General features: G+C 42.0%; 1 protein-coding gene across 1 annotated transcript in view; it reads left to right on the top strand.

Annotated features, from left to right (window-relative positions):
- The first annotated feature begins 1,315 nt into the window (after positions 1-1,315).
- Positions 1,316-19,912, top strand: part of MANBA (mannosidase beta) — a 58,596-nt gene continuing 39,999 nt past the window's right edge. Inside the window, exons 1-4 of the mRNA XM_034442187.3 lie at positions 1,316-2,989; positions 7,822-7,916; positions 8,528-8,633; positions 11,991-12,161. Coding sequence (XP_034298078.1) covers positions 2,774-2,989; positions 7,822-7,916; positions 8,528-8,633; positions 11,991-12,161 — 588 coding nt within the window. The 5' untranslated portion in view covers positions 1,316-2,773. The remainder of the gene's footprint in view (positions 2,990-7,821; positions 7,917-8,527; positions 8,634-11,990; positions 12,162-19,912) is intronic.

The following is a 19,912-nucleotide window of genomic DNA, read 5'->3' as shown; positions in this document are numbered from 1 at the left end:
TTTGGTCATCACCCTTCCTTCCAAGAGGAAGGATTACAAACTCAGGATGGGAAAAAGCCTAAAGCAGGGGTCAGCAACCTGCGGCTCTGGAGCCACATGTGGCTCTTTTATCCCTCTGCTGTGGCTCCATCGCTGGTTGGCTCCACAATTGACAGGGCTTTTGGTTAGGGCAATAGAGGAAAAAGGACGCCGCGCTAGAAGGAGACTTTATGGTGGGGAAACTGGACTTCCTGTCAGCAGAGGAAAAAGGATGCTGCGCTAGGAGGAGACTCTATGGTGGGGAAACCGGATTTCCAGTCGGCTCCAGAATTGAATGGAGGGCTTCCGGTTAGGACCTTTGTGCCTCTTTGAGTGTTTAAGGTTGCCGACCCCTGGCCTAAAGGATGGAAAAAGTCCTGAATAAAAATTCCTGAATAAGCTATCCCATCTACAAGCACCACTCCATCACTCCCATCAAATAAAGAAATGGAAAAGGTGAGGGATTGGGCACCAGAGCAGTAGCTTAAATTTAGAGTGCATTCACAAAAGAAATTACAGATGCGCCTCCCTAATTGACCCCAACATTTCTGTTGTTAAGTGAGACAGTTGTTAAGTGAGGTTTGCCTTATTTTACGACCTTTCTTGGCATAGTTGTTAAGTGAATCACACGGTTGTTAAATAAATCTGGTTTTCGCATTGACTTTGCTTGTCAGGAGATTGTAAATGATGATCACATGACCCAAGTCACTGCCAATGTCATAAACATGAGCTGGCTGCCAAGGGGGCAAATTTTGACCATGTGACTATAGGAATGTGGCAACCGTTGTGTGAGAAATAGTCACAAGTCACTTTTCTCAGTGCCGTTGTAACTTTGGTCACCAAATAAACTGTTAGGGGAGGACTGTCGAGGACTACCTATACAGTGGATAGAAGAGGCAGAAATCCCAAAATCTTCCTCTTCTCCCTTCCTACCCTCCAGAACACTGCTCCAAGATATCCACAGCCCCCTCTGAACCAGAAACGCCTCGATCCAGTTCTTCTTAAAGAGTGTATCGGGCAGTATCCTGGGTGTAGCAAACCGGCGTTCTGTTACCCAAGGATAAATGATATGAGAACGCAACCTATAAGTGATTTCCTGACCTCACCCATGCAAGCTTGGGGGCACTCGCATTGCATTTTGAGGGTTTGCACACTTGCGCCCCCCGCCCCCTGTTTTGGGCCTGGAAGGCCTCCTGCATCAACCTGGAAGCCAAAATGTGGTGTTGTAGGAAGAAATATCCTTCTGGGTTCAGCTCCAAGTGGGGAAAAAGACACTGGAAACATAGAGACTGCTTGGAAAGATGGTTTAATGGTGGACAGGATCACATGGTTTATTTTTTTTTTATTTTTTTTTATTTTTATATGCCGCCCTTCTCCGGAGACTCAGGGCGGCTTACAATGCGTTAAGCAATAGCCTTCATACTTTTGTATATTTTATACAAAGTCAGCTTATTGCCCCCACAAACTGGGTCCTCATGGTTTGAGTTCCTGAACAGAAAAAAGGGCCGAGATACAGCGAGTCCCAGGGTTTTATGCTCTCTCTGGCTTTGAACTTCCTGGGCCCCCGAAAGAATATCCTGATTGGTTGTCAGGCTCCCAGGGGGTGGGGATCTTAGCTAGACTTGCTGGCTGATGTAATCTTCCCAGGTGCCATGTGGTGAGTTTCTGTCCTAGATGGGTCCTATCGGGTTGCAGATGATGGTCCTTTGACAAAGGATTGAGTTTCTGCCTCTGGCCCATTAACAAAGGTGTGTGTTAATGGGCCGGATTGGGGGTGGGGGGGGGAGGCAGGAAGCTGCTTTGTCTTTAAAACATGTTTGTCCATTTCTCATCCAGGGAAATATAATATTCTGCCTTTTTAATATTTCCTAAAATATTTCATTCTTCTAGGAAAGGGGTAGATGCTAACTTCCTACAGCGTGTGGGGCACTACACGAGCCCCCCCCACGCCCTATTTTTGGCCTGGAAAGCCTCCTGCACCAACCCAGAAGCCAAAATGGGCCGCGGAGCACATGCACAGGGACACTCACATTGCATTCTGGGGGTTTGCGCACGCGTGTATGCATTTGGGTGTGTGTGTGCGCGCGCTTTGGGTACTCGGCACCAAAAATTTTAACCATCACTGCCCTATACCATTTTTGACAGACGGCAGTCCAGTCTCTTCTTGAAAGCTTACAGCCAAGAAAGCTCCCACAACTTCTGAAAACAAACTGTTCCATTGAGTGGATTGTTTTGGCTGTCAGAAAATTTCTCCTCATTTCCAGGTTGAATCTCTCCCTGATCAATTTCCATCCATTATTCCTTGTCTGGCCTTCAGGTGCTTTGGAAAACAGGTTGACCCCCCCCCCCCTCCTCTCTGTGACAAATATTGGGACACTCCTTTTGAGTGGAGAGCAATTTTGGTCTATTGAGACCAAAAACGTCTCCCCTGGACCTTCTCTTCACTAGACTAGCCGGGTTGGTTCGGCTTCTCTCCCCAACTTCCGAACGGCGTTTTGCGGACGGGCGAAGCGAAAGCGCCCTGCCTTCCTTTGCAGCGCTCTGAGGCGTGGAAGATGCGCGCAGGCGTATTTCTTCCTCTGCGCGGAGGCCAAAGGCGCACGGGAGTTTTCGCTTTTCCGGGGAAACTCGGTGGACGTTGTTCCCGGGACTGGGAGATTCTCCTGCCCGCTGCGCCCCCGTCGGTCTCCCCACTTCCCCTGCCCGCCCGCCCGCCTCTTCTGCCAGCAGCCTCTCACTGTTGGCAGAGTGAAGGATGGAGAGCGGGCACCGCTTGGTTGTGCTGGCGGTTCTGATCGCCGTGTGCGGGAGCGGCTTCCCGCTCGGTTCTACTTCGCCGAGCCCCTCAGGAGCAGCCGTGCACAGCCTGCGGGGCAGCTGGCGGGTGAACAACGCGAACGGCTCGCTGGTTCTGAAAGGCGAGGTCCCGGGCTGCGTGCACACCGCTTTGTTCCGAGAGGGTCTCATCCAGGTATTGTGACGGTGGGGCCGGCTTTTGCGCGCATTGGAAAGCAGGTGGGCTGGCAGGACGTTTCCCGCCAGCCCAGATTGTGGGGTGTGTGTGTGTAATTGTGGTTCACTGGATCCTGTTAGTGGATAGTAGTAGACAATAGTATTGAGTCTACTATTGTCTACTACTATTGATCTATTAGTCTACTAATATTGTCTACTACTATTGTCTACTAATAGTAGACAGTTGAGTCTACTATTGAGAGTGGCAAATTTGGGGTGAATGGTCCCTGAGGGGGCTGCTCTTGGATTTGACAGGGATGATATAAGGCTCCTGCCTCCAGCAGGGGGTTGAACTAGATCACTAGGCAGGGGTCTCCAACCTTGGCAACTTTAAGACTTGTGGACTTCAACTCCCAGAGTTCCTCAGCCAGCTTTGCTGGCTGAGGAACTCTGGGAGTTGAAGTCCACAAGTCTTAAAGTTGCCAAGGTTGGAGACCCCTGCACTAGACGTCCCTCCCAGCCATGTGATTCAGAAGAGCTGGCTGAGGAACTCTGGGAGTTGAAGTCCACAAGTCTTAAAGTTGCCAAGGTTGGAGACCCCTGCACTAGACGTCCCTCCCAGCCATGTGATTCAGAAGAGCTGGCTGAGGAACTCTGGGAGTTGAAGTCCACAAGTCTTAAAGTTGCCAAGGTTGGAGACCCCTGCACTAGACGTCCCTCCCAGCCATGTGATTCAGAAGAGCTGGCTGAGGAACTCTGGGAGTTGAAGTCCACAAGTCTTAAAGTTGCCAAGGTTGGAGACCCCTGCACTAGACGTCCCTCCCAGCCATGTGATTCAGAAGAGCTGGCTGAGGAACTCTGGGAGTTGAAGTCCACAAGTCTTAAAGTTGCCAAGGTTGGAGACCCCTGCACTAGTGTGTTTTAGGTTTGATGGGATTTGCAAGGAAGCTCTGGTGTGGCTTTCCACCACCAGCCACTACATTAATTTCTTCCCATGAAGGATTAATTGGTTTTTGTGTGTAGGTGCATGACTTCTGTCTGTCATAATATCTATCTTGGGCCTAAATCAGAGGTGGGGTTCAGCAGGTTCTGACCAGTTCTGGAGAACCGGTAGCGGAAATTTTGAGTAGTTCGGAGAACCGGTAATAAAAATTCTGACTGGCCCCACCCCCATCTATTCTCTGCCTCCCAAGTCCCAATTAATCGAGAGGAAATGGAGATTTTGCAGTAACCTTCCTCTGGATTGGGGAGGAAATGGAGATTTTACAGTATCCTTCCCCTACCACACCCACCAAGCCATTCCATGCCACGCCCACCAAGCCACACCCACAGAACCGGTAGTAAAAAAAATTGAAACCCACCACTGGCCTAAATGGGACTGTGTCTTTCTACCAGTTAATATTGAGCTGTTTAACCACTCCAAGAAAGGGACATAGTCACCAGTGGTGGGTTTCAAAAATTTTTTTTTCTATGGGTTCTATGGGTGTGGCTTGGTGGGCGTGGCATGGTTTGGTGGGCAAGGCTTGGTGGGCGTGGCAGGGGAAGGATAATGTAACATCTTCCTTCCCACCCCAATCCAGGGGAAGGTTACTGCAAAATCCCCATTTCCTCCTGGCAGAGAATAGATGGGGGCGGGTCCAGTCAGAATTTTTACTACTCAAAATTTCCGCTACCGGTTCTCCAGAACTGGTCAGAACCTGCTGAAACCCTCCTTTGATAGTCACACATAACACTAAGTCACCGATAACCAATCTTTTCCTTGGGGTATGGTTTTTATTTGCTTTAATGACCAAATACCTGTAATACTTTACCTCACACCAGAAATCTAAAAGGCTCCTAATCATCAAGCCCATTCATTGTCTACTTTTGTTGTGAAGCCTGCAGTTATGATTTTGAATTTACTTCAGAGAAGACTGGTATAGAATTGCATTCTAAATACGGTATTGCTTCATTTGAGTATAATGGTAGGGATTAGGATCCAAACACAAGTCCGGGATGTTAATAGGAAGTAAACAGATGGATGTTTTAAAAGTAATGCTTTTCTACAAATTCAGCTGACGACTTTTGCTTGATGCATGTGGCAGTTGGTATCCTATTGTACAAATTATTAAAAGTATGCTGGGGTACTTGATTAGGCGCTGCTAAGCATTTCACGAAGACTAGGGAGCTGCTCAAGGATAGTGGAATGAATGACTCACATTTCAAGGCTTACCTCGTAATGGAATAGTTCAGGATTTGAAGTCTGTTTCTGAGAAAGGGTCAGGCAGCAATTTCATTGAGAGCTGACACTTCTATTAAGTGCTCTCAGTAATTTCCATGTGAATATACTGCAGTGAGCATTTCTGCATTTTCTTTTGAGTCCCGAAACCAAACTGTGAGTGCTGAATTCTCTTTATTTGCACTGAAACCAGTTACTAGCTTTTTTTTGCCAAGAAAAACCTCACAGTGACTGCCTAAGTGTACGAAGTATGTGCACGAATCTGTATAAATTCATGCACGTGCATATCTAATTAATTCTACCACCGTCTGCTTGTGACTGAATTATTCAGATCATAGAAATTGTTTTACCACTCAAATTTCATTTGATGGTCTAAGATACGTAGTTGAACTTTAAGTGACTTCTTTCTTCCTATATCTAGCAAAGAAAAAAATATATCGCATAATCAACCTCAAATATTGTTGCCTTTTCTACTGTAGGCAATTGATCATTTTTATTGGCCTTGTTTTGTTGCCATCACGAGCAATTCTGCGTTTCTGAGACTTTACCAAAGCTGAATGTTAAATAGAACAGATAATTTCCCTACATGGTAGGTGGTCTACATTTAATGATCTATGCCTGTGGCTACAAACTACACAGCATAAATACAGTCATTTTTGTTTGTTGTCTGAATTGACATTGTAGTGCATTAGCAAGGCAAATCTGCTTGTAAAAAGATTGGAAATTACTTCTATAAATTACCCATGTCTCCACAGTAGGTGGCTTATCTTTCTGATTACTCAACTAATGTTGGGTTGTTGACTGTTGTGGTTATGCTGAGACTTGCCAGTACAAGTTACAGCTGCTTCCTTCCTGATGATGTTACACAGATCGATAACCTCTGTGAATGTATAGTATCTGATCCTACCGAGAAGTCATTCTTTAAAAACAGTAACACTGGGCAGCTTTCAAAGTTTGAAGGAGAAAAAGTCATTCATGGACTGTACAGTATCAAGTGTTGGTTCCTCTTAAATCAAATGGGATTTGAGGGATCACACAGCAGGTGTAGAAGATACAGGATTTTTAAGGAGTTGCTGATGAGGGTTACACAAACTCCCATGCATGCTTGAAATCAGTTTCTGCTTCAGATGTGGATCATTACACAAATTTAATAAGTGGGACCAATAACAAATCATTGGACCTGCAAATCAGTGGTGAAATCCAAATTTTTTTACTACCAGTTCTTTGGGTGTGGCTTGGTGGGCGTGGCAAGGCTTGGTGAGCATGGCAGGGGAAGGATACTGCAAAATTCCCATTCCCTCCCCACTCCTGGGGGAAGGATATTGCAAAATCTCCATTACCACCCCACTCTGGGGCCAGTCAGAGGTGGCATTTGCTGGTTTTCCGAACTACTCAAAATTTCCGCTACCGGTTCTCCAGAATCTGTCAGAACCTGCTGGGTTTCACCCCTGTTCCAAATCTTCTATCTTTGTAGTTAGGACATAGAATTGTCCCTTCTCTCCAATTTTTCTCCACATTTGTCAGATTAGCATACTACATCTATTAAGCATATGTGATATCTCTATTACCGGCAGTTCCCCGATGCTAATGTTTGCAACTTGATTGCCTTAGTTGTTATGCCTAGATAAGAACACATGCTTGGAGACTTATTTGTTATATCGTTATTATCGGAGTTGGAGGCAGTCTGCTTGTTTTCTGTTTTCATCACATTTGTCAATATTTTGCTGGTTGATTTGGGGATATGCAAAGTTTCTCTCTTATATTTGGCCTTGAAAATTGCTGGTTCGGGGATTCAAAACAATGTTGACCATATTTGATAACTACAGCATGTTGCTTTTCTGAGTTAAAGCGGGAGGAACTGTTTTGTCTGTAACACTCCTGCGACCTATAAATGTACAAGGAGGTTCAGGATTGGGCTTGCATATTAAGTTGAGATGAATCAAAGAGGTTCATGGAAGGAAGCTTCATTCCAGTTACAGTAACAGAGTTGGAAGGGATCTTGGAGGTCATCTAGTCCAACCCCCTGCTCATGCAGGAGACCTGTACTATGGATTTGAGCTGCTGACCTTTCTGATCGACAAGCTCAGTGTCTTAGCCACTGAGCCACCTAGTCAGGCTCTATCCTGTGCAATTCAGGTGATTTCATTGAAGGGACTACTGTATATGAGAAATGTTCTTCTTTTAGGTGTGGTCAAATTAAAAACAAATTAAAAACAATGTTCATTTCTATTCTGCCTTTCCTGTCTGCATTTTCATTCCTTTTCACCATGTCTATTCTCTGATTGTGGGATTTTACTGGTTTACATACTGCTTATTTTGCCTTGTTATTTAGCATTAGTCTTTTATCTTTACTTTATTTTTATAGTATTGTTCACGACTTTGGTGGTAGTAAATAAATTATAATTTTGTAAATGTCCTAATCTAATGAATCAACTGGATGTGGATGTAGAATCCTCTCTTTTATTGAACAACAGGTAGCAGGGATGAGTGAAAGCAAATCAGGCATTAATGCTTTTACCTTAGTTAATAGCTGTTTGCAATTTCCTATGCCAATATCCTTTAAAATGTCTTTATATAATTTATTTCATCAATCAATTTTAAGTTTGTGTTTGTTTGTTTCACGTGGTTTGTAGGATCCCTACTATAGATTTAATGATCTGGCCTACAGATGGATTTCTTTGGATAACTGGACATATAGCAGAACATTCAAAGCTCCTTTTAATATCAGGTATGTAATAAAACTGAATTTAAGGTTACTAAGGTTTAGACTGCACATTTGCATGCATTCATCCAGGAATAGAGGGGGACGCAGTGGCTCAGTAGCTGAGCTTGTTGATCAGAAGGTTGGCAGTTCAGTGGTTCGAATCCCTAGTGCCGCGAAATGGAGTGAGCTCCCGTTACTTATCCCAGCTTCTGCCAACCTAGCAGTTCGAAAGCACGTAAAAAATGCAAGTAGAAAAATAGGGACCACTTGGTGGGAAGCTAACAGCTCTCCATGTGCCTTCGGCGTTGAGTCATGCTGGCCACATGACCACGGAGATGTCTTCAGACAGTGCTGGCTCTTCGGCTTAGAAACAGAGATGAGCACCACCCCTAGAGCTGGAAATGACTAGCACGCTTGTGCGGGGGAACCTTTACCTTTATCCAGGAATAAACCCCCCTGAATACAGCAGCACACATCTTTGAACAGGAGAATTGCTGATCTATGAGTCACCTAATTTATTTCACAGATTTGTTATAATGATAGAATTTGGGAGTGGGATTAAAATTGTAAAGAAGGAATGTAAATATAACAAATAAAATAATTCAAAATTCTGTTTTTTGTTATCTTTTCTGTAGCACATGGCAAAAAGTGATATTGGTTTTTGAAGGGGTAGATACAGTAGCACAGATTGTCGTCAATAATGTAACTGTTGGAAAGACGGATAATATGTTCCAGACATATGTGAGTATCTTTTTTTTAGGATTCTGCTTCGTTAAAGTCACAGTAGAGAACAAAAATAAACACATCTCAAATTCAGGACATTTCAAATGTTACCAACTTATTGAACTATATAGTTTAACTCAAATAAGATAGTAACTCCCAATGCAGCGTATAATATATTACAGTTGTCCTAAAAAGTCTTCTGTGACTGAGGAAAGAATATATACATTTGATGTGTTTTGCCTCTTCAGATCTCAATTTGAAATCTTGCTGGTGCTTTGCTGTGCGAGATCCTGCACTCTGATGTATACAGGAAGTTCTTAACCTTCGAACAGTCACTTAGCAACCATTTGAAATTATGGACTTAAAAAAAATCTTACGTACTTTACAACCCAGATTCAAAGTTCCAATCCCACCACCCCATACTCATGTGTTCACATTTTGACCTGCATTTATAGCTGTTTGTATCACCCCACAGTCACGTGACAGTGATTTGTGACTTTTTTTTAAAACTGACAACCAGCATTTACTTCCAGTTTTTGGCAAAAAATACACATTGCAGACAATGGGTTTATAGTATTCGCATTCTGACCATTGTGTTTGCTTAACAAACACACTGAAAAAAAAAGGTTGTAGAATTGATTGGGTCATGTGATGACCCTCTTAATGATTGGTTAATATATTAACATTAAAAATACATTTTTTTTTCTCCAACCAATTTTGTGAGGCCCTGAAATTCAGCCATAGACCCTGAGTTAAAGGAACTCTGCAATTTTAACCCAAAGATGACAATGCTAAAGGGAGATATGATATCAGTCTTCTAATACCTGGTGGGTATTAGAAGGAGCCTGGTGGTGCAGTGGACTAAACTACTGTTAAAGTAGTATTTAGCTGCCAGCTGCCTGCAATTACTGCGAGTTCAATTCTCACCAGGCTCAAGGTTGATTCAGCTTTCCATCCTTCCGAGGTAGGTAAAATGAGGCCCCGGTTTGTGGGGGCAATAAGCTGACTTTGTATAAAATAGAACACTGCTTAGGGGGGGGGCAAAAGCCCTACTAAGCAGATATATACAAAAGTATGAAGGCTATTGCTTAAAAGCATTGTAAGCCGCCCTGAGTCTCTGGAGAAGGGCGGCATATAAATCTAACTAATAAATAATAAATAAATAAATAAATATCTGAAGGGCTGTCCTAGGAAAAGGGTATTAATTTATTCTCCATAACATCTGAGGATATGACAAGACCCAATAGGTTTAAACTTTCAAAGGAAGACCAAAATTTGAAATACGGAAGTATTTCCTGACTGTGAGAGCTATTAAGTTAAAGAAAAACCTGCCTCCTGTAACTGTAGCTGGTCCATCACTGAAAATTATTAAACAAATAGTTGTCCAACCATTTGTCTGGAATAGTCTGAGGATTCCTTCCTGGCCAAGTTATTTCCACAATCCCTTCTATTATTTTATGCATTGAAAAATTCCTCAAAGAAGTCAGGTGGCCAGAATTATTGTGATATAAGTCAATTGATCAGTGTTATCCCACAAGAACAGACCTTAATTAGAATTATCTAGTCTACTACTCTGTTTCCATGGTGACCGTGAAACTGTCTATGGGATATCTATGAGATGGACAAGGGGACAATGGATTTCTATTGTTTCATAGAAACTAGTATCAATACACATTTTGCTTTTGATATTGGAGATATCAAAAGTCTTGGGGGTTGCTTTTCATCTGTGAATTTATCTGATCCTCTTTTAAAATCATCTGGTGTCCATTGTTGCATCTTACAACAGCAAATTCCATATGCCATATAAGGGATTCGTTTTGTCTGTACAGAATCTCCTACCGTTCAACTTTGTTGAATATCCCTGCATTCTAAAGTTAAGGGAAAATTAGATACCCCCCCCTATTCACTTTTGTCCCACAGTGTCAATTTTATACACCTCAATCATGTTCTTTTCTGCTTGCAATTTTATTATTTTATGCATTGAAAAATCCCTCAAAGAAGTCAGAGGTGCTTTAATCTCATAAAACTTTGGGGAACGGGTTTCCCATTCCTGTAGATGAGAGTGATAGTCAACACAAATTGTATTTAGAATAGATATGTCCATGGAAAAAGAAAATCATGCACACCTCCAGCCACTGGTTTTCTGACTAACTGCTCAGAAGCAAAAATTAACATGACCATTTTACCTGCAAAGCGTGTGATGTACTGAGAAAGCCCTATAATTATTGTACAGAACACAAAGTCTTGAACTGGTCAATGTGAGTACCCAGAATGCACATTGAAGCCAGGATGAAGACGGATGACGACACTAGAGATCATCTCTACCAGTTCAGACACAAAGGCTATTGGACAACAGAATGGATGATATGCCAGTAACACCCTATTCTATTCCTTCAACCCAGAATGAAATACAGACAGATTGCATTCTGGGGACTCAAATTGCAAAATGAGTAGTTTCCTGGTGATAGGGATGGAATTTCTGTGTATGGATGCAACTCCACAAACACACTCAACCTGTATTTGGACAGATTTAATTGATTAAATCTGGGCCACTTAGATTTCTCATCCAAGTCTCTACAATACAAATTAGGTTAGCTTGTTTAACCACACTGACATAATAGATCATAAATCATAGATTGGAAAGAACCTAAGAGGTAATCACATCCAACCGTGTCCACAATGTAGGATTCACTACAAGCACCTCCTCTTCCAGATTGATGACTGTCCACATGTTTTATTGCAGGTTAATTTGATGTTCAACAGCAACATCATGAAATGAGTAAGCCAATCAATGACTATCTGGGTCATCAATAAAATGAGGTAATCTAGTGCTAGGAACAGCTTTTAGGTGCTGTATCTCTTGTGCTTGAAAAGTATAATAAGAGGGTAGAAATGGGAACACAAGGCATCTGTGAGGCAAAAAATCCTCCCAATACCTTCCTGAAAGCATCTCTGCAGAAAGCTCAGCATTGCCTGAAAAGCACCTCTTCTGGTAACATCACTGTAAAATACAGGGCCAACCAGCAGCTAATGAAGCTGTTGTTACTATTATCCAGAAGATTTGCTATGCTTGGAGCAAAAAAATCTTTCCTGGGAGTTCCTTTCCTTTGGAGAAATGTGAAGATAATCATACAGCAAATCAGCAAATCATGCATATTTCTTAACAGTGCCCACATATGTGGTATACATCTAAAAACAGAAGAATCCAAGTGCACATAACTGAACCAACATACAAAAGATTCTGTGCACCAAAGTAATTCATTCTTTTTGTCTATAATCACCCTCTCTCTCTCTCTCTCTCTCTCTCTCTCTCTCTCTCTCTCTCTCTCTCTCTCTTTCTTTCTTTCTTTCTTTGTTGGTCTATCCCCGAAATAGAAATTTGATGTTACTGATGTCATCAAGGAGATCAACACAATTCAAGTTCATTTTTTGTCTGCTATTTTGTATGCTGCACAACAAAGTAAAATTCACCAGGCGTACAAAGTGCCTCCAGAATGTCCCCCACCTGTGCAAAAAGGAGAATGTCACGTGAATTTCATCAGAAAGGTAATACTGTTGTGTGCATATAGGTTATAAGAATGACGATCAGAGGAAATGAATCCTACAATTGTCCTTGCTTGGTGACTGAACTACATCACTTAAATATATCTATTAATAATCCATAATCAATGGATACTTTTATAGGTCCACCCAAGGTTAAGCAATGGGATGTACCTTGACTTTTTTGTTATATGTAGCCCTTGCTTAATGACTGCTCTGTTTAATGAACAGCTACTGAAAAAAGTAGCTTTATGACTAGTCCTTGGGTTAATGATTGTCACAGTGTCCCAGTGGTCACATAATCAACATTTGAGTGCTTTACAACCAGCTTCTGACAAACAGTCAATGGAGAAGTCGGCAGTGAAATTGCAAGTTGTAGCCACAGATGTCTTGCATAATAATTATGGATGAGTCGCTTAGTAATCATCATAATCATTTGCTTAATTATTTGCTTAATAATTGCTTAGCTGTCCCACTTTTGGTTCTTAAACAAGGGCTACCTATATTTTCATTGATTATAGTTATGGTGTGCCCAGCTATGAACTTTAAATATGCTGTGACTGCTTTTTAGAAGTACGTCATAAAATATTTTATAGTCTGCTATTCTTATTTGAAAGTAAAAGAGAAAATTGCATACATTGGATTATGACAGGAAATATATTTGCAGAATTCAAGGTATAGCTGATAGACTTAGATTTTTATTTTCCTTTTCTAATATTCTGCATCAGGGGTGTCAAACTCGATTTCATTGAGGGCCGCATCAGGGTTGTGTTTGACCTCGGGGGCTTGGGGGGGGGCGTGGCCAATTTGATGTCACTCCTGTCGGCCCCTGTGGTGACCTGAGCACTCTGCCAGCAAAAACAGGCTCCCAAGCTCCGTTTTTGGCTGTGACAGCCTCCTGCAATCCTCTGCCAGGGAAAATGGAACTCGGGAGAGCCTCATGCGGCCCTCCCAAGCTCTGTTTTCCCTGGCAGAGGCACTGCAGGCTGGTCCTTCGCTGTTTGCAGGGCAGCCCTGCGGGCCAGATCTAAAGAGCCTTGATAGTGCACCCTGTAATTAACACAGCTGCCTGCAATTTCTGCTGGTTCGAATCTCTCCAAGGCTCAAGGTTGACTCAGCCTTCCATCCTTTCTAAGGTAGGTGAAATGAGGACCCAGTTTGTGGGGGCAATAAGCTGACTTTGTATAAAACATACAAAAGAATGAAGGCTATTGCTTAACGCATTGTAAGCCGCCCTGAGTCTCCGGAGAAGGGCGGCATATAAATCAAATTAAAAAAAAAAAACAAAAAACCCATGGGCCAAATCTGGCCCCTGGGCCTTGCGTTTGACACCCCTGCTCTATATAGTTAATATTAAAATGTTTTCCTTTATTTAAAGCTCACTTAAGTATATAACACACTTTATTGAGACATAAAGCATTTAGAAACAGAAATGGAGACTTTTCAGTACAATGAAAAGATTATTTAGCACCAACGATAACAAAATAATAATAGAGAACAAGAGAGTTCATATAATCCATGCCAAAAAAAGCCAGTTGTAAACTGTTCCTGGTTGGAGTAATTTAAATAGAATGGATATTTAAAAAATAGCCAGCTCCTATTCCTTCCACTTCATGACTGAGTCCCACCAGAGAATTTCAACAATGAGAAAAGATGCAAACGGACTCTTGTGAAATCCCAAAAGACACTGGCAGACTTGTAAAAATCTTGGCCATGCAACTTTGTATGCATATGCTGTTCCGCATGTACCAAACTACTTATATTATGCAACCTGCCCTGACAATTTCTGGGAAGTGTTACTTAATAAGATGTCAGATGTTATTAAGCTATTTTAAAAGGGTAGTGGGATCTATTTGAGGATTATTAGAGGATAATTCCAAACAGCTATTATTCAGTTCAGTCATAACACCTAAAAATGTATTAAAAAGACCAATCAATCTTGTTTCTGTAAATATCAGACAGAACAATCCTCTGCATGTTTATCTTGATACAAGTCCCTCTGTGTTCATATTACTCCCTAATATGTATACAGTGTTTAGGATTGCAGTCCTAGAGTAGAGAGGCATATCCACTATTGTGAATGTGATGTGCTTTAATTATGGCAATTAAAATAAGGGCCAGCTGGTCTAGTGGTTAAGGCACCAGGCTAGAAACCAGGAAACTAAATTCTAGTCCAGCCTTAGGCATGAAAGCCAGCTGAATTACCTTAGGTCAAGATGGAGTCACTCTCAACCCAACCCACCTCACAGTTGTTGTGGACAAAATGGGAAGAGGGAGTACTACTAGGCATGTTTGTTGCCTTGAGTTTTTTTTTTTAATCAAAATAATAAAAGTGGGAAATAAAGCAATTTATTAGCTTGGTTATCTTCTTTGTCCCTTGTTTAAAAAGAATAACTTCATCATACATGGGTGGAATGTATTAAAATGTATTAAAATATAATAGAAATAACTTTGGTTGAATTTCAATGTGGCCTCTGTGATTGAATTGCATAGATGAAATAAGCTATAAAGAAAAAGCTATGATTAATCATGACCAATTAAAATGTAAAAGGGTCATTTTTCTGTCTGAGAATATCTTGCCTTCTCTTGCTTCTCCTAGGCTGGTTAGAAAACAGCGCTGGGAAGGGAGGGGAAAAATATCTTAAATTGCCTTATATTTTTAGTAGAGAAGATGAGGGTATCCTTTGTGAAAAGTTGTGATGTTATGGGAGACACTGTTTGAGAAAAGTTTTTTATTCTTGAAGAAACTGTGCATTTAAGTCTGAAGATCAGTTAAAATGATGGGACACGGTGGCTCCGTGGCTAAGACGCTGAACTTGTTGATCAAAAGTTCGGCAATTCAGCGGTTCGAATCCCTAGTGCTGCGTAACGGGGTGAGCTCCCGTTACTTGTCCCAGCTTCTGCCAACCTAGCAGTTCAAAAACACGTAAAAAATGCAAGTAGAAAAATAGGAACCACCTTTGGTGGGAAGGTAACAGCGTTCCGTGCGCATTTGGCATTTAGTCATGCTAGCCACATGACCACGGAGACGTCTTTGGACAGTGCTGTCTCTTCGGCTTTGAAACAGAGATGAACACCACCCCCTAGAGTTGGGAATGACTAGTACACATGTGTGGGGGAACCTTTACCTTTATCAGTTAAAATGGTTCCTAAAATGAATCTTTCCCCCTGTATTCCTCCTGTGTATTTCTTTTTACAAGGAAATTTATCATGATATTTGTGGAGGTTTATCCATCATTCAACAGTAACCACATGGCATTTGCAATAAAAAAAGACAGGCTGAAGTCTTGGATCAGAGAAGCAACCTGTGGACTGAGTTCACCATATCACCAAAACCTGGTAGAAAATTGGTGTTTTTCAGTTTTCTAATGTGGGTTTAGGTTTTAAGGATAAGAGCTCTGATGGCAGGAATATCTGCTTGGCTTAACATCATGATTATGTCTTAAAACAAAAACTAAATAGGCCTCTGAATGGAGGGCGTTTCTAGGTGCTTTCCTTTAAATTAATGTTACCTGCAAAACTGGCTTTCTATTTGTCTTCTAGTTCTTCTTCTCTCTTCATACCAATTTGGACAGCTAGTTGATATTACAGCTAGGCATGCCCCCACTTAAATACGTGGAACAGGCAAATATGTGCTGTGGAGCTAGTTGTCTATGGGTAAGAGATATTTACTGAGTAACATGATTTTGAAATGGAATTGCTTCTCTCAACTCTCCCATAATCCTGACACATTTTGTAAAGAAAGACTCTTGAAAACAGCTGCTGCCTTTTTTTCCTGAGGGTTCCATGTGACTGATTTTAGGAGCTAGCCAGGTGTTTTTGAAATGCTATGGGTGAGTGTGCATGGGCCAGTTGTGTGAATCCTTAAAACCACCCTGCTCTTTGCGTTTAACTAGGAACAGGCCAGTGGTGAAATCCAATTTTTTTTACTACCGGTTCTGTGGGCATGGCGTGGTGTGCTTGGTGGGCGTGGCAGGGGAAGGATACTGCAAAATCTCCATTTCCACCGCACTCCAGGGGAAGGATATTGCAAAATCCCCATTCCCCCCCCCACTCCTGGGGGAAGGATATTGCAAAATCTCCATTCCCACCCCACTCTGGGACCAGTCAGAGGTGGTATTTGCCAGTTTTCTGAACTACTCAAAACTTCCGCTATCGGTTCTCCGAACTACTCAAAATTTCCGCTACCGGTTTTCCAGAACCTGTTAGAACCTGTTGGATTTCACCTCTGGAACAGGCCTATGTGTCAGTGTGCAGTGCCTATGGTTGATGTTTGTGACTTTTAGAACCACAAGCTTCAGTTCATCTTGAACCAGAGCATGGTTCTCCTAGGTACCAAGGCATACCAGTGCATGATGGTCACCGATCTCTTTCTTTTTTTAAAAAAGCAATGCATATCCCCTCAAGACATAATACATACATACGTATGTGTGTGTGTCTGTCGAGAGAGAGACAGGATGAATTAGAAGTGTCTCAAGTACTATGTGATTCAATCTGAGAACCCAGATCTTTCAAGATTTGTCTCTTTCCCAAAATGTCAGCCATTTTAATTTAATAAAAGCGACACATACTTTTAAAGACACGTGCATCCAATGTTTATATTTGGAAACTTGCTGTTGCACAAAACTGGGCAGTGCATTTGCCAGTTGAAAAGATGGATGTCTCTGGAGTATATAAATTATAATACAGCTTCTTTCGTGTACGGATTAGTGCAGAGGTGTCAAACTCAAGGCATGGGTGCTTAAATCTGGCCCGCGGGGTCGCACTGGAAACAGAAGAACCAGCCCGCGGTGCCTTTGCCAGTGAAAACAGAGCTCACGAGGGCCACGAGTGGCCCTCCCAAGCTTCATTTTTGCTGGCAGATGGTTGCAGGATGCCGTTGCAGGCAAAAATAGAACTTGGGAGCCCATTTCCACTGGCAGTCTGCTTGGGCCGCCAGAGGCACCCCCAACACAAGTGACGAGCTGGCCACGTCCACTCTGGCCATTCCCACCCCAGCCCCCCAAGGTCAAATACAATTCTCATGCGGCCCTATGCAGAATGGTGTGGTCTAGAAGGGCAAACTGAGTTCAAAGAGGCTGGGGGGAAAATCCTTGTTGAAGCAGCTCGTGGTATACTGGTAACACTGAAGAAAAATGGCATAGTTGCACTCTACACTTGCAATAAGTGTCAGGTGTTTGAATGATAACACTTTGATTACATGGAGGTAGCTGTTAACCACCAATGTGCAGGCACTCTGCAAATGGGATCTGCCCTGTGGATTGTTTATCTTCTCTGACCTACTATTATACACTGACTTTGTAGTAGTGTTCATAAGAAAATGAAGAAATTAATCCTTTATTAAAAATAAATAAACTTAACTATAAGTTGATAGAGCAGGGATATGGAAGTAAAAAGTTCCAGGAAAATGAGGGAGATGGGCAGTAAAGAAATACAAAATATAATTAAAAGAATAATAAAGGTGAGTTTACACTAAATGTCTATATATCATTCCTCTGATGATCAAATTTTATTTTCTAAATAAAATTTAGAATTTTAAAATGATTTTATAGCACATGAAACCTGGATTCATGCCTTTATTTCTGATATTTTATATCTGCCTATGTCGATTCTGTCACCTTCGTTTTCCATGGGGAACATTTAGAGTAGTTGCCACGTGCAGATTTAGGATTTAGAAGTGTGTGACTCCAGTCTGAAGCTATTTCCCTTGCTGTATTCTTACCAGCTGCTTGTATAGATTTGAAACCAAACATTTGCATCATAGCAGCAGTCAAGCTGAAAGGTAATTGGTATGGGGATGGAGAACCTCTGTTCTAAGAAATGGTTATTCCCAGGGTTATAAACTAGAAATAGGCACAATGCCTGCTTCACATTACTTGTAATTTGATCTACTTGCAGGCAAGCCAGTTCCTGGGATGTAGGGAACAAATGAGGCAAGTGCAGTGTGTGTTGCCAAAATTAGTATGGTTCAGTTACTGATTATTAGGGTTATAAATTTAGATGGTAGGTCACAGTGTAAAACTTTAGCAAGGTCACTTGTATGCCCAGAGGGGGATATTACAAGGCCATGTTTTGGGTATCTCTCCAGGAGTGGTCAATAACTTTTTTGCCCTAATGTTTTCTTGTGATCAAAACCTCACATCCGAGTGGAATGTGGTTTTTTGCATTAGTTTACGGATCAGTTCAATGGACTCATATAAAGTTAATGGAAAGCAGCGCGGCTGTTAAATTTTGGTGCTGCATAGATAATTGATTCTGGATGTCTCATTCTTGGATTACTGAATTATGTTAAACCTAAACTGCTTAGTTTTAGAAGCTAAAGTCCTGAGGGTGTTTTTCTTCAAAAGCGGGAACTAAGACTTTTCTGTTTGTTTTGGCTGCCCAACATTTTTGTTTGTTTGCTTGTTCGTATAGGGCAGGGGTCGGCAACCTTAAACACTCAAAGAGCCACAAAGGTCCTAACCGGAAGCCTCCCATTCAATTCTGGAGCCGACCGGAAATCCGGTTTCCCCACCATAGAGTCTCCTCCTTGCGCAGCATCCTTTTTCCTCTACTTGTCCTAACCGAAAGCCCTATCAATTGTGGAGCCGACCGGCAACAGGGAACCGCAGCAGAGGGATGAAAGAGCCACATGCGGCTTTCAAGTAGAAAACTTGAGAACTACAAACTTCTTAAAACTATAGCGTGATTCATCCCCAGATTAGCTGAAATTTTCTGAAATTTTGACAGTTGTAAAAGAAAACTCCATGAGAGCCTTTCAGGGGCCTGTCATAAACTACGCTGCCCAATCTTGAAGTTGAAATTAAGGAACGATGGATTCAGGAATAAAAGTCTCCGATGCTGCTATTCTAGCTATTCTTTTTTGTTTTGCATGGTAACATATACATTTGCCATCATTCAGAAATGGAATGTAGCACTTAACATGCTTTCAAAGTAGCCTCATGCGGCAAGTCTTACGACAGCTTTGCGTACGTTGACATGAAGCTTGACAGCTAGCATGTGATGAAATGTATCTGTGGATTGCTGCCACATGCAAGGGTCTGTCATTTCATTTGGTAACGTTTTGCGCATGGAAGTGCCACTCCATGGGATACAAGTTAATGTGTCAAGTGGCCCTTTGGAATTTCTAAATCTCGGAGAGAAGAACAAATTATTTCTGAAGCACGTGAATTGCACTTAACTATTTTTGAAGCATAATTGATATTTCTTAGTATTTTTTTTTGAACTGGGATAGTAGTTGGATTTTGTTTCTTAGCCAAGCTAGAGCAGTGGATGGTGTTATGAATGTGGAAGCTTATCAGTGGTTGATGGGTGAGAAAATCCATGCTGTACATTATCCTTCCTAAAAGATTTCTTGTCTCAGTCCGTAACTGTGACCATAGTGAGACATTGGGATCTTAATCCTCTGTAGCTTGCAAATGTACTGCAGACTCTGAGAAAAGAAATACCATTAAACCGAAAAAAATCCTAAAATTAGGAAGTTGTTTCAAACACCAAAAGTAAGCTTCATTTCCAAAATGGAAAGTCGTTTTAAAAACAAGGGACTCAGCCAGTGGTGAAATCTGAAGCAGTTTACTACCAGTTCACTGGCTGCGCATGCGCACCATGTGACAAATGCGTGCTGCACACACATGCCCAGTGTGCACCAAACGCGAGCTGCGCATGCACACATGCAGTGCGCACCAAAAGGAGGCTTGGGAAGGTAAGTAGAACAGTGCGGGGTGTGTGATCAGCTATGGCGTGCGATCATGAGAACC

The sequence above is a fragment of the Pantherophis guttatus genome, chromosome 8, assembly GCF_059756535.1.
Source record: "Pantherophis guttatus breed Tessera chromosome 8, ASM5975653v1, whole genome shotgun sequence".
In the NCBI taxonomy this organism is placed as follows: Eukaryota; Metazoa; Chordata; class Lepidosauria; order Squamata; family Colubridae; genus Pantherophis; species Pantherophis guttatus.
Note: the sequence above shows the minus strand (reverse complement) of the source record. Positions and strands in the feature narration are given on the sequence as shown.